Here is a 13,497-nt window from a genome sequence, read left to right on the forward strand (position 1 = left end):
GTCCTTTTATAATTTTATATGTTAGATAGAGAGAGAGAGAGAGAGAGAGAGAGAGAGAGAGAGAAAGAGAGAGAGAGATGGGGGGAGAGGAGAAGGATGGAAGGATAGAGAAAGAAAGAGACTAACTATCAGAATAAATATGTTACTAAACTATCAAATCCAAAACCAGATCTCAATTAGTTTGACCTGGATTGCAACATTCCAGTTTGTATTCTGCTATTGGCAGCGTAATTTTCATGTTTCAAATGATTCAGCAAACTGGATTGTATGAATGAATTGTCATTTTAATTCCCATTTACTCAGTGTCAGTATACTTTACCTTCGTCTTCTGCTATTGGCAAACAGGATTTTGCTTTAAGGATCTGAATAATTTGCCCGGCAACAGGTCGGAAGAAATCCAAGATCTCGTCTGGTAGTGGAATGAATGGCAGGAAATGGCAGAGGCCCTCCAGGCCATCAAAGCTGGGATGGTTCTGCAAAGGTATTAAAAGGAGACTTGTATCATATTGCTTTCTGCAGGGATTAACATCAAAAATATTTCACTCCTTGTAAAGTGTGTTGTCAATGGGCAGTCACGGTTGCGCAGCGGTAGAGTCGCTGCCTTACAGCGCCGGAGAACCAGGTTCGATCCCGACTGCGGGCGCTGTCTGTATGGAGTTTGTACGTTCTCCCTGTGACCTGCGTGGGTTTTCTCCGAGATCTTCGGTTTCCTCCCACACTCCAAAGACGTACAGGTTTATAGGTAATTGACTTGGTAGAAATGTAAAAATTGTCCCTAGTGTAGGGTAGTGTTAGTGTGCAGGGATCGCTGGTCGGTGCAGACTCGGTGGGCCGAAGGGCCTGTTTCCGTGCTGTATCTCCAAACTAAACACTTTGTGATATTTTACACAATGGAGAGTCCCATTATACTTTAGTCATGGTGTTAGAGATACAGCGGGGGAAAACAGGCCATTCGGCCCACCGAGTCCTCGCCGATCAGCGGTCACCCATGCGCTAGCACTATCCTACACACTAGGGACAATTAACCTGCATGTCCTTGGAATGTGGGAGGAAACCAGAGCACCTGGAGAAAACCCACGTGGTCACAGAAGTGCAAGCGCCACACAGACATTCCCCGAGGTCAGGATCAAACGTATTCAGCAACTCTACCGCTGTGCCACCGTGCTTCCCATTCTCTACAACCAAACTGTTACCCAGTGCATTTACTCACTGTACCTCCAAATATGTAAACGGCATCAATTTGTTTAAATTGTTACAGCCTTCAGAAAGCACTGCTGTTACCTCTACATGAATTATAATCCTATTACAAATCGTCATACAATAAACTTAGAGGGAGATTCCGCCATATAAATGTAAACGTTATTGCCTCTGAGGTGTTTTGGTGGCCATGACGACTGGCATCCAGATTAGAGATCCAGATTTGGATGAAGACAAAAGAACTGAGTTGATGCAGACTTGTCATTTCAGCTGTGACGAGGTTCAAACACAGCAATGCCGTGAATGAGTGAAACACAAAGTGCTGGAGTAACTCAAAGACCAGGCAGCATCTGCGGAGACAATGGACTATTCAAGCACTCTGTGTGTTTTGCTCACGGTTGCAGCATCTGCAGTTTCTTGTGACTCCAATGCTGTAAACGATCCCACTTTTCAAACCACCACATCAACTGCAGATGACACAAAGCTGAGTGGCAGTGTGAACTATGAGGAGGATGCTATGAGAATGCAGGGTGACTTGGACAGGTAGGGGGAGTGGGCAGATGCATGGCAGATGAAGTTTAATGCGTACAAATGTGAGGTTATCCACTTTGGTAGCAAAAACAGGAAGGCAGATTACTATCTAAATGGCGTCAAGTTGGGAAGAGGGGAAGTACAACGGGATCTGGGGGTCCTTGTAAATCAGTCTATGAAAGTAAGCAAAAAAGCTGGAGAAACTCAGCGGGTGCAGCAGCATCCATGGAGCGAAGAAAAAAGGCAACGTTTCATGCCGAAACCCTTCTTTAGAGGGTTTCGGCCCGAAACGCTGCCTTTTTCCTTCGCTCCATAGATGCTGCTGCACCCGTTGAGTTTCTCCAGCATTTTTGTGTACCTTCGATTTTCCCGCATCTGCAGTTCCTTCTTAAACACTATGAAAGTAAGCATGCAGGTACAGCAGGCAGTGAAGAAAGCGAATGTCATATTGGCCTTTATAACAAGAGGAATTGAATATAGGAGCAAAGAGGTCCTTCTGCAGTTGTACGGGGCCCTAGTGAGACCACACCTGGAGTATTGTGCGCAGTTTTGGTCCCCTAATTTGAGGAAAGACATTCTTGCTATTGAGGGAGTGCAGCGTAGGTTTACAAGGTTAATTCCCGGGATGGCGGGACTGTCATATGCTGAGAGAATGGAGCAGCTGGGCTTGTACACTCTGGAGTTTAGAAGGATAAGAGGGAATCTCATTGAAACATATAAGATTGTCAAGGGTTTGGACACGCTAGAGGCAGGAAACATGTTCCCGATGTTGGGGCCAGGGGCCACAGTTTATGAATAAGGAGTAAGCCATTTAGAACGGAGACGAGGAAACACTTTTTCTCACAGAGAGTGGTGAGTCTGTGGAATTCTCTGCCGCAGAGGGCGGTGGAGGCAGGTTCTCTGGATGCTTTCAAGAGAGAGCTAGATAGGGCTCTTAAAAATAGCGGAGTCAGGGGATATGGGGAGAAAGCTGGAACGGGGTACTGATTGGTGATGATCAGCCATGATCACATTGAATGGCGGTGCTGACTCGAAAGGCCGAATGGCCTACTCCTGCACCTATTGTCTATTGTGTATTATCCCCAATTTCGGAAAACACCAAAATGAAAACACGTTGTTATTTTGAGAAAGCAAAAAAAAAACCAGCGCAACAATTACATTGAATGTTTCCATGGCTTTCAAAAACAACAGTGGGATTTCGGAGCGAAGCCACTGGTTCCATGGACTGTCCCGGTCAATATCTTCACGGGAGGACGGGATATCAAAATCACCTGTGGATAGAGAGATACAGAAAGATTGACCAAAAACTGGAAAAACAAAATCAAACACCAGCTCTTGTTATTCTTCTTTAAACGACGCATTACATTAATAAGGAACGTTCATGTTCATAAATTATAGGAATAGAATTAGGCCGTTCGGCCCATCACATCTACTCCACCATTCAAGCACGGATGATCTATCTTTCCCTCTCAACCCCATTCTCCTGCCTTCTCCCCGTAACCCATTGCATTAAAAATGGTGCTATGCTGGAGTAACTCAGCGGGACAGGCAGCAACTCTGGAGAAAAGGTATGGGTGATGTTTCGGGTTGAGACCTGAAACGTCACCCATTCCTTCTCTCCAGAGATGCTGCCTGTCCCGCTGAGTTACTCCAGCATTTTTGTGTCTAGGAGGTTGTTATTAATTGTTTTAAAGGACCTTGTATGATGAAGCGGAACCCAAAGCTCCTCAAGGGCAAGAAGGCAAAGACGGGCTGTTTCTCAGGTTGGCTCCTTGGTCTCTGGCTCCTCTTCTCAGTGACAAGTTTAAAGGCAAGAGCCAGCTCAGTGCATTCCACATTGTCTTTAATCTGCAAACACAGAAGCAGGATTGCATTGATCCAGTACATCAGGACATAAGAGTGATACAGTGAAACATAGGGAGGGGGGGAGAGGGAGAGGGAGGGAGAGGGAGAGGGGTAGAGGGAGTGGGAGAGGGGGAGGGAGAGGGAGAGGGAGAGGGAGAGGGAGAGGGAGAGGGAGAGGGAGAGGGAGAGGGAGAGGGAGAGGGAGAGGGAGAGGGAGAGGGAGAGGGAGAGGGAGAGGGAGAGGGAGAGGGAGAGGGAGAGGGAGAGGGAGAGGGAGAGGGAGAGGGAGAGGGAGAGGGAGAGGGAGAGGGAGAGGGAGAGGGAGAGGGAGAGGGAGAGGGAGAGGGGAGAGAGATAGAGAGATAGAGAGGTGGAGAGATAGAAAGAGGTGGAGAGAGGGAGATAGGGGGAGGGAGATGGAGATGGAGATGGGGGGAAGAGATAGAGAGTGTAGATGCTGAAAGCTGGAGCATAAACAAAGTGCTGGAGGAACTCAGCGGGTCAGGCAGCATCCGTGGAGGGAATGGACACATGATGATTTGGGTCGGGACCTTTCCTCAGATTGATCAGTCCCTCCACAGATGCTGCCTGACCCGCTGACTGCCCCCAGCATTTTGTCTTTTTGCTCGAGATTCTGCACAAGTCGCTCAATGGACACAGAAGACAAGACACAAAATGTTGGTAAACTCAGCAGGACAGCCGGCAGCTCTGGAGAGAAGGAACGGATAATGTTTCGGGTCGAGACCCTTCTTCAGACGACACAGAGTACACAGAGCTTGAGTAGCAGAATGAACAATAGCTGACCTTTCTTGCATCAAGAATGCTCTTGACCACCAGCCAGTGATCAGCTCCTGTCCTGTGTTTCACCTCCAAGATGTTGTTAGCAAGGTCCTTCCGCGTCACCAGAAAATCCTGACCCTTTACCTGTTTAGATAATATGTCGTTTACATTTTTTTTCAACTTACTGAATAAAATGAAGACAGGTGATTTAGCTTATCCATCAGCATGGTGCTATCATGCAATAGTTGTGTTTCTATAAATCCTGTGTAGTAGAAAATAAGCTGCTATGTGCTATTTTCAACATTCATAACCATAACCAATAAGGCCATTCGGCCCATCAAGTCCACAATCATGGCTGATCTATCTCTCCCTCCTAACCCCATTCTCCTGCCTTCTCCCTATAACCCTGACACCTGTACTGATCAAGAATCTATCTATCTCTGCCTTAAAAATACCCACTGACTTGTGGCCTCCACAGCCGTCTGTGGCAAAGAATTCCACAGATTCACCACCCTCTGGCTAAAGAAATTCCTCCTATATGGCAAACACCACATAAGAAGCTCTCTTCAAAACTTTTCTTGAACATCACAACGAGATAAAATGCCGGGATGTTCGCAGCAGCTTCAATTATAAGCTTACGATGACAATAGACAATAGGTGCAGGAGTAGGCCATTCGGCCCTTCGAGCCAGCACCGCCATTCAATGTGATCATGGCTGATCATCCCCAATCAGTACCCCGTTCCTGCCTTCTCCCCATATCCCGACTCCGCTATTTTTACGAGCCCTATCTAGCTCTCTCTTGAAAGCATCCAGAGAACCCGCCTCCACCGCCCTCTGAGGCAGAGAATTCCACAGATGAGCAAAAACATTAAAAAAAAAACATCACCTTGTTAATGATTGTAATGGAACGGAGTCTGTGCAGGAACAAGAGCAGCGAAGGGTCGATGTCGTGGAATAAATTTTGCATTTGCTGGTTCTGTGGCTTGAGTGGAAGAACGATCTTTGTTGTCCACCTGAGAAATTAGAATCAAACACATAAAGGACAATGAAGACAGAAAACTCATCAGTATATTACAGAAACAAGGAACTGTAGATGCTGGTTTACCAAGCAAGCGTGCAAAATGCTGGAGTAACTCAGTGGGTCAGGCAGCATCTGTGGAGAACATGGATAGGTGACGTGGGTTTTCTCCAGGAGCTCTGCTTTCCTCCCACACTCCAATCATGTACAGGTTTGTAGGTTAATTGGCTTGGTAAAATTATAAATTGTCCTTAGTGTGTGTAGGATAGTGTTTAAGAAGGAACTGCAGATGCTGGAAAATCGAAGGTACACAAAAATGCTGGAGAAACTCAGCGGGTGCAGCAGCATCTATGGAGCGAAGGAAATAGGCAACGTTTCGGACCGAAACCCTTCCGGGTTTCGGCCAAAAACGTTGCCTATTTCCTTCCGGGTTTCGGCCCGAAACGTTGCCTATTTCCTTCGCTCCATAGATGCTGCTGCACCCGCTGAGTTTCTCCAGCATTTTTGTGTACCTGTGTGTAGGATAGTGTTAGTGTGCGGGGATCGCTGGTTGGTCGGCGCAGACTCGGTGGGCTGAAGGGCTTGTTTCCGTGCTGTATCTCTAAACTAAACTTAGCAGAGTAATACAGCACAGAAATACACCCGTTGGCCCAAGCCGTCCATGGCGACCAAGATGTTGGTCAAAGCTAGTAACTTTTGCCCCAGTTTGGCCTTTATACCTATAAACCTTTCCTACCCAGGTATCTGTCCAAATGTCTTTTAAATTATGGTTTCGTACCTGCATCAACTATTTCCTCGGGCAGCTGGTTCCATACACCCACCAACCTCGGAGTGTAAAGGTTGGCCCTCATGTTCCCAATAAATCTTGCTCCTCTCTGCTCAAATTTGGCGCAAACCCACTGAGTTCCTCCTGCAGTTTTTGTTGTCTTTTCCCCCCTCAAGTTGCCAGCATCTGCAGTCTCCTGTTTCTCCGCTGTTAAATATTACCTTGCTTTCTCTGCCTCTGACCCCGTTAACTCCACAGGCCGTTGATCCTCGGCCCAGTGAGGAAGGATGTATCCCATTGGGCCACTCAGCTTGTCGAAACAGATGTGGAAACCATTAGAGTGGATTTCTGGCCTGTCGGTAACTTTGAAAACCGACTTAAATCCAATGCCTTTCTGACCTGCAAAACAAGAACATTCATCTACTTGCAGCTCACTTTAACTTGAGCGGCCACAGTGGCGCATTTGACTCTGAATTTGAAAGCAGGAGAATAGGATTAGGAGAGACCGATTAGCCATGATTGAAGGCCGGAGTAGACTTGATGGGCCGAATGGTCTAATTCTGCTCCTATGACTGACGACCTGCACTATTGGGGCGTCTCCCCTCCATTTCAGCACCGACAACCTCATTTCTTTATTCAATACTACTTGCTCTTCCATTCTGGATTCTGTTGCTCCTCTTAAAATGAAAAAGCCTAAGCCTAAAGGCTGGCCGTGGCTGAATGACACCACCAGAGCCTTAAGAAGAGAGTGCAGAAAATCAGAACGAAAGTACAAATCTGATGAGTTTCAAATTTCCTTTGAAATCCTGAAAAACAATCTTTACAAATACCAGGAAGCAGTAAAATCTGCAAGAACAAAACGCTTTTCCACCCTTATTTCCAAAATCGTGTAAATGACAATGAAGACAGTGGCTAATCTGTCCCTCCTAACCCCATGTTATCCCCTTTACCCTGTATCTGTACACTGTGGACCGCTTGATTGGAATCATGTGCAGTCTTTTCACTGACTGGACAGCACGCAACAAATAAGCTTTTCACTGTACCCCAGTACACATGACAACGTGTCACAGTGGCGCAGCGGTAGAGTCGCTGCCCTACAGCGAACGTAGCGGCGGAGTCCCGGGTTTGATCCCGACTACGGTTGCTATCTGTACGGAGTTTGTACGCTCTCCCCGTGACCTGCGTGGGTTTTCTCTGAGATCTTCGGTTTCCTCCCACACTCCAAAGACATACAGGTTTGCACGTTAATTTGCTTGGTAAATGTAAAAATTGTCCCTAGTGGGTGTAGGATAGTGTTGATTTGCGGGGATCGCTGGTCGGCACGGACCCTGTGGGCCGAAGGGCCTGTTTCTGCTCTGTATCTCTAAACTAAACAAACTAAATATCTGCAATCTCTTATGTATCCATTATCGCATTCCATCTTAAATTGTTCTGAAACCACACCCAACTGAATGTCACAATGTAATTAGACAGGTACGCTTTACTTCATAATTGAATAGCACCTTGTTTCAATTATCTATCGAATCTTTAGTGCTGTGAATCATTGCACACACTCCTACCTATGTAGCCGTACTTATGCTTCCCCTTGGTGCTGCAGCCGACATCACAGATGGCTCGGATGTTCTTCTCCTCAAAACCGCATTCATTATTGAGGAGAATGATGCAGTCTCGTTCCACCACGAACAGCAGGCTGGGAGCTGCTTCACCATCAAATGTTGGGTATTTGTTATCATCAGCATTCTAGAACCAGATGGGAGTGAATGAATGAATGAATGAATGAAGAAGTTTATTGGCCAAGTATTCACATACAAGGAATTTGCCTTGGTGCTCCAGCTGCAAGTGACAACCACGTATAGTGATAGTTAGGAGTGACACATAAAACATTAAAACAATAATAATCATTGAATGTTTAAGGGCCTGTCCCACTTGGCTGTCTTTCGTGCGCCATTTACGCAACCTGCTAGCGTGTGGGTAGCGTGGGGACGGGCACGTGGAGTGGCGAGGAGGAGTGTGGACTTTGTCCTGCATGAAATCTTCGCGCGCCACTGGCCTGTCGCGTAACTGACGGCCAAAGTGGGACGGGCCCAAGACCCTGGCGCGACGCAACATCTCACCTCCAACAGCAGCAGAAGAGCAGGCAAACGATCGCCGAACTCAGCCTGGGGCTCACTGCCATTGCGGTCCGGATCCGCCCCCACTTCTACTCCCAGAGCGGGGACAAGAAAATTGAAGATAGACATAAAATGCTGGAGTAACTCAGCGGGACCGGCAGCATCTCTGGAGAGAAGGAATGGGTTACGTTTCGGGTCAAGACCCTTCTTTCAGACTGAAGAAGAGTCTCGACCCAAAACATCATCCGTTCCTTCTCTCCAGAGATGATGCCCCGGTTCCACTGAGTTACTCCTGCATTTTGTGTCCATCTTCAAATGACGTCACGCGCTCCAGACGGCTGTGCGGGCGCATGATGACGCGCGCGACTCTCGTGGGACCATGGCGCAACCGTCACTACCGGCCTGTCGCGTAAGTGACGGCACAAGTGGGACCGGCCCTTTAGCACACATTAGTCCTGTGAATCATTGCACACACTGCTACCTATGTAGGCGTACAATTAGAACTGATTAACAAAACAACTCAAAATGTTTAATTTTCAAAACCTAACTTTATTGGAGATGCATGTATTCCACAGTGGAAGTCATGCACGTTGGAAACAGGCCCTCGGCTCAACTTCAACACATCCCACCTGCCTGCATGTGCCACACCTACCCTATTCACGTACGTAAGACGGACACAAAAGGCTGGAGCAACTCGGCGAGTCGGGCAGCATCTCTGGAGAAAAGCAATAGGTGACGCTTCAGGTCAAGACCCTTCTTCAGACATCCTTCTTCGATGTCTCGACCTGAAACGTCACCAGTTCCTTTTCTCCAGAGATGCTGCCTGACCCGCTCAGTTACTCCAGCCTTTAGTGTCTGTCTTTGGTTTAAACGAGCATCTGCAGTTCCTCCCTACACAATACATGTACCTATCTGGATGCTTCTTAAACATACCTGCCCCACCTACCTCCTCCTGCAGCTGGTTCCATACACTCACCCGTGGCCCACCAGGTCTGAGCTGCTCAGCATGTACCTACCTATCTATAGAAGGCCTTTAGCCTTCTATGCTATGGTGTTTCAAGTGGTTTATCTAAAAGCCACTAAAATGTTTCAAAGTACGTGCCTCCATCACCCCCACGGACAGCGGGTTCCATGGGACAGCTTCTAAATGAAAAAGTTATTTCTCAAAACCTGTCCACATCCCCTCTGTCTTGTGCTGAGCCTATTATTGAGTCCTCTTATTACAGACAACTCTCATAGCCCATGTAATTTAAGGTAGGCAAAAATGCTGGAGAAACTTAGCGGGTGAGGCAGCATCTATGGAGCGAAGGAATAGGTGACATTTCGGGTCTCGACCGAATATGCCCAAATGTCTGGCACAGACATTGTGAACAGAAGGGAATGTTCTTGTGCTGCACTGTTCTATAATGGGGTATAACAGTGATAACTGAAGGGAAAGTGAAAAGGCAGTAGCTTTGAAATGATACATGCTCTTTACACGTGTTCATTTCGGTATGCAATAGTTATTTTCTGGTCATCTGCAAGATGAATATACTGTGCAAGATGAAACTAACTGTGCAGAAAGGAAGTGCAGATAATAATAGACAATAGACAATAGGTGCAGGAGTAGGCCATTTGGACCTTCAAGCCAGCACCGCCATTCAATGTGAACATGGCTGCTCATCTACAATCAGTACCCCGTTCCTGCCTTCTCCCTATATCCCCTGACTCTGCTATCTTTAAGAGCCCTATCTAGCTCTCTCTTGAAAGTATCCAGAGAACCGGCCCCCACCGCCCTCTGAGGCAGAGAATTCCACAGACTCACAACTCTCTGTGTGAAAAAGGGTTTCCTCATCTCTATTCTAAATAGCTTACCCCTTATTCTTAAACTGTGGCCCCTGGTTCTAGACTCCCCCAACATCGGGAACATGTTTCCAGCCTCTAGCGTGTCCAAACCCTTAATAATCTTATATGTTTCAATAAGATACCCACTCATCCTTCTAAATTCCAGAGTATACAAGCCCAGCTGCTCCATTCCCTCAGCATATGACAGTCCCGCCACCCTGGGAATCCCACATGCTGGTATAAACCGAAGAGCCGTCCCAATCCGAGAAATAACCTTTTCGCCAGAGAAGCTGCCTGAGCCGTTGAGTTACTCCAGCACTTTGTGCCTATCAATGGCAAACAAGCTAACACAGTTTACCTGTATCAGTTCCAGGACAAAGTGAGTGTCTTTACTGTACAGCTCAGTAGATAAGCGCGTCAGGCTTCGGCCTAATCGGTTCTGATGTATTTGCATTAGCCTCTTCCCCTCCTCATTCAGTTCAATCCCGATACCAAATTCATTTTTCCTAAACCAAAAGAATGTATGCAAAGGTTTACACCAATTCAATAAACAACCATTTTTCAAAATTGTCATGCATCATAAATCCCAGACGCCTTCTGGCCAAACTTTCCAAAAAAATATTGCACGCATTTCAAATTCGCAGACATTGCCGACTTAACGCATGGGCACGCTGGGCAGTTGCCCGGGGCCCCACCAGCATAGAGGCCCCATGCTAATCTGTGTTGTAGAATGTTATTGTAGAACATGAAACCGGAGAAGAACATCGCCAAGTGCATGACGGCATACTTGATTCGGCATAAACAAACTGGAAGTGAAGGGGCCCCCAGTGCACTGCTTTGGCTGGGGGCCTATAATACTGTTAAGACGGCCCTGTGTACAGTTCCTTCAGTTTTACCAACTCTGTGTTAGTTTGAACGGATGGCCATTTCCCAATTGAAGATCTGCCTTATGTGAAGGAAGGACCTGCAGACACAATAGACAATAGGTGCAGGAGTACGCCATTCGGCCCTTCGAGCCAGCACCGCCATTCAATGTGATCATGGCTGATCATCCCCAATCAGTACCCCGTTCCTGCCTTCTCCCCATATCCCCTGACTCTGCTATTTTTAAGAGTCCTATCTTGCTCTCTCTTGAAAGCATCCAGAGAACCCGCCTCCACCGCCCTCTGAGGCAGATAATTCCACAGACTCACAACTCTCTGTGTGAAAAAGTGTTTCCTCGTCTCCGTTCTAAATGGCTTACTCCTTATTCTTAAACTGTGGCCCCTGGTTCTGGACTCCCCCAACATCGGGAACATGTTTCCTGCCTCTAGCGTGTCCAAACCCTTAACAATCTTATATGTTTCAATGAGATCACCTCTCATCCTTCTAAACTCCAGAGTGTACAAGCCCAGCTGCTCCATTCTCTCAGCATATGACAGTCCCGCCATCCCGGGAATTAACTTTGTAAACCTACGCTGCACTCCCTCAATAGCAAGTTGACCGGTTTACACCAGAGATAAGACACAAAATGTTGGAGTCTTACAGAAGGGTCTCGACCCGAAACGTCACCCATTCCATCTCTCCAGAGATGCTGCCTGTCTCGCTGAGTTACTCCAGCATTTCCTGGCTACATTCAAGATCAGCCTTAATTGTGCTTTGGTGATGGCACGAATACTGACCTGATATCATCAATGATCGACTTGTACTGGCTGTGTTCCTCATTAATGGCCTCAACTGAGCATTCCTCGCCACTAGAGCGATCATCAGCATCAGATGGAACACCATTCTGAGCAGTAGCATCATCCGTCAGCTCAGATGGTTTCTCATCAGTTGTCGGCAAGTCATCTGGTTCGTCAGCAAGCACAAACTTATCATCATCATCATCATCCGCAACTGGAAAAACAATGTTGGGTTCATCACAGCTTGGTTTGGCAACAGCTCTGCCCAAGACTACAAGAAATTGCAGAGAGTAGTGGATGTAGCCCAGTAGCCCAGTCCCACACAGACCACACTCCCCACCATTGTAGATGTAGCCCAGTCCATCCCACAGACCACACTCCCCACCATTGTAGATGTAGCCCAGTCCATCACACAGACCACACTCCCCACCATTGTAGATGTAGCCCAGTCCATCACACAGACCACACTCCCCACCATTGTAGATGGAGCCCAGTCCCACACAGACCCCACTCCCCACCATTGTAGATGTAGCCCAGTCCGACACACAGACAACACTCCTCACCAAGGTACAGAAGCTTGAAAGCGCGCACCACCAGACTCAGGAACAGCTTCTTCCCCTCCGTTATCAGGCTTCTGAACGGCCCTTCCATAAGCTAGGGTACTGTCCGATTCACCTCTACCTCATTGCGGACATTGGACTTTGTCTGTGGAACTGATGCGCTACAATGCTGAGAACTATATTCTGCACTCTGTATCTTCCCCTTTGCTCCACCTATTGTACTTGATTGTCTTTATGATAGGAAGCATGGAAAACAAAGCTTTTCACTGTACCTCAGTGCACGTGACAATAATAAACCTAAACCAAGTTAAATTCAGTTTGTTATTAGTCCTGGAGACACAGGGAACTGCAGGTGTTGGAACCTGGAGCAAAACACAAAGTGCTGGAGTAACTGAGTGAGGCAGCATCTGAGGAGGACTACTGGACGTTATGCCCTTCTAGACTTAGCTTTCATGCCCTCTCCACCAAGTCCGCGCCGACCAGCGATAGCCCCGTACACCAGCACTATCCTACACACCAAGGACAATTTATTATGTTTTGTTACAATTAACCTGAAAACCTGCACGTCTTTGGAGTGTGGGAAGAAACCGATGCACCCAGAAAAAACCCATGCAGGTCACAGGGAGAACGTACAAACTCCGTACAGACAGCCGCGTGGTCAGGATGGAACCCGGGTCTCCATCGGTGTGAGGCAGCAGCTCTACCCGCTGCACCACCCCCAATACTGGAGGAACAGGGCTATTCTTTTTAATCAGAATAACAATGACAAAAGTAAGATTACAAAATACATTTTTTGTTTCCTTCTGAGGAACTCAGCAAGTCAGCCAGGCAGGCATTGAGGAGGGAAATGGACAGGTGGCATTTCATAAGGTCATAAGGAATAGGAGTAGAATTAAGCCATCAAGTCTACTCTGCCATTCAATCATGGTTGATCTATCTATACCCATTCTCCTGCCTTCTCCCCATAACCACTGACACCCGCACTAATCAAGAATCTGTCAATCTCTGGTTTAAAAATATCCACTGACTTGTCCTCCACAGCCGTCTATGGCAAAGAATTCCACAGATTCACCACCCTCTGACTAAAGAAATTTCCCCTCATATCCTTCCTAAAAGAACGTCCTTTAATTCTGAGGCTATGACCTCTAGTTCTAGACTCTTCCAAGGGTCAGGACCGTTCAACAGACTGGACAGATGACAGTC

General features: G+C 47.2%; 1 protein-coding gene across 10 annotated transcripts in view; it reads right to left on the reverse strand.

The window, feature by feature from the left end:
- Window positions 1–13,497, reverse strand: part of LOC116988145 (protein NO VEIN-like) — a 129,347-nt gene that overhangs the window by 45,316 nt on the left and 70,534 nt on the right. For all 10 annotated transcript variants that reach the window (XM_033044673.1, XM_033044672.1, XM_033044671.1 and 7 more), the window contains 9 exons: window positions 11,735–11,948; window positions 10,432–10,579; window positions 7,698–7,878; window positions 6,360–6,537; window positions 5,241–5,367; window positions 4,378–4,497; window positions 3,426–3,576; window positions 2,887–2,999; window positions 320–473 (listed from right to left, as the gene is read on the reverse strand). In XM_033044673.1, coding sequence (XP_032900564.1) covers window positions 320–473; window positions 2,887–2,999; window positions 3,426–3,576; window positions 4,378–4,497; window positions 5,241–5,367; window positions 6,360–6,537; window positions 7,698–7,878; window positions 10,432–10,579; window positions 11,735–11,948 — 1,386 coding nt within the window. The remainder of the gene's footprint in view (window positions 1–319; window positions 474–2,886; window positions 3,000–3,425; window positions 3,577–4,377; window positions 4,498–5,240; window positions 5,368–6,359; window positions 6,538–7,697; window positions 7,879–10,431; window positions 10,580–11,734; window positions 11,949–13,497) is intronic.

This window comes from Amblyraja radiata, chromosome 26 (genome assembly GCF_010909765.2).
Source record: "Amblyraja radiata isolate CabotCenter1 chromosome 26, sAmbRad1.1.pri, whole genome shotgun sequence".
In the NCBI taxonomy this organism is placed as follows: Eukaryota; Metazoa; Chordata; class Chondrichthyes; order Rajiformes; family Rajidae; genus Amblyraja; species Amblyraja radiata.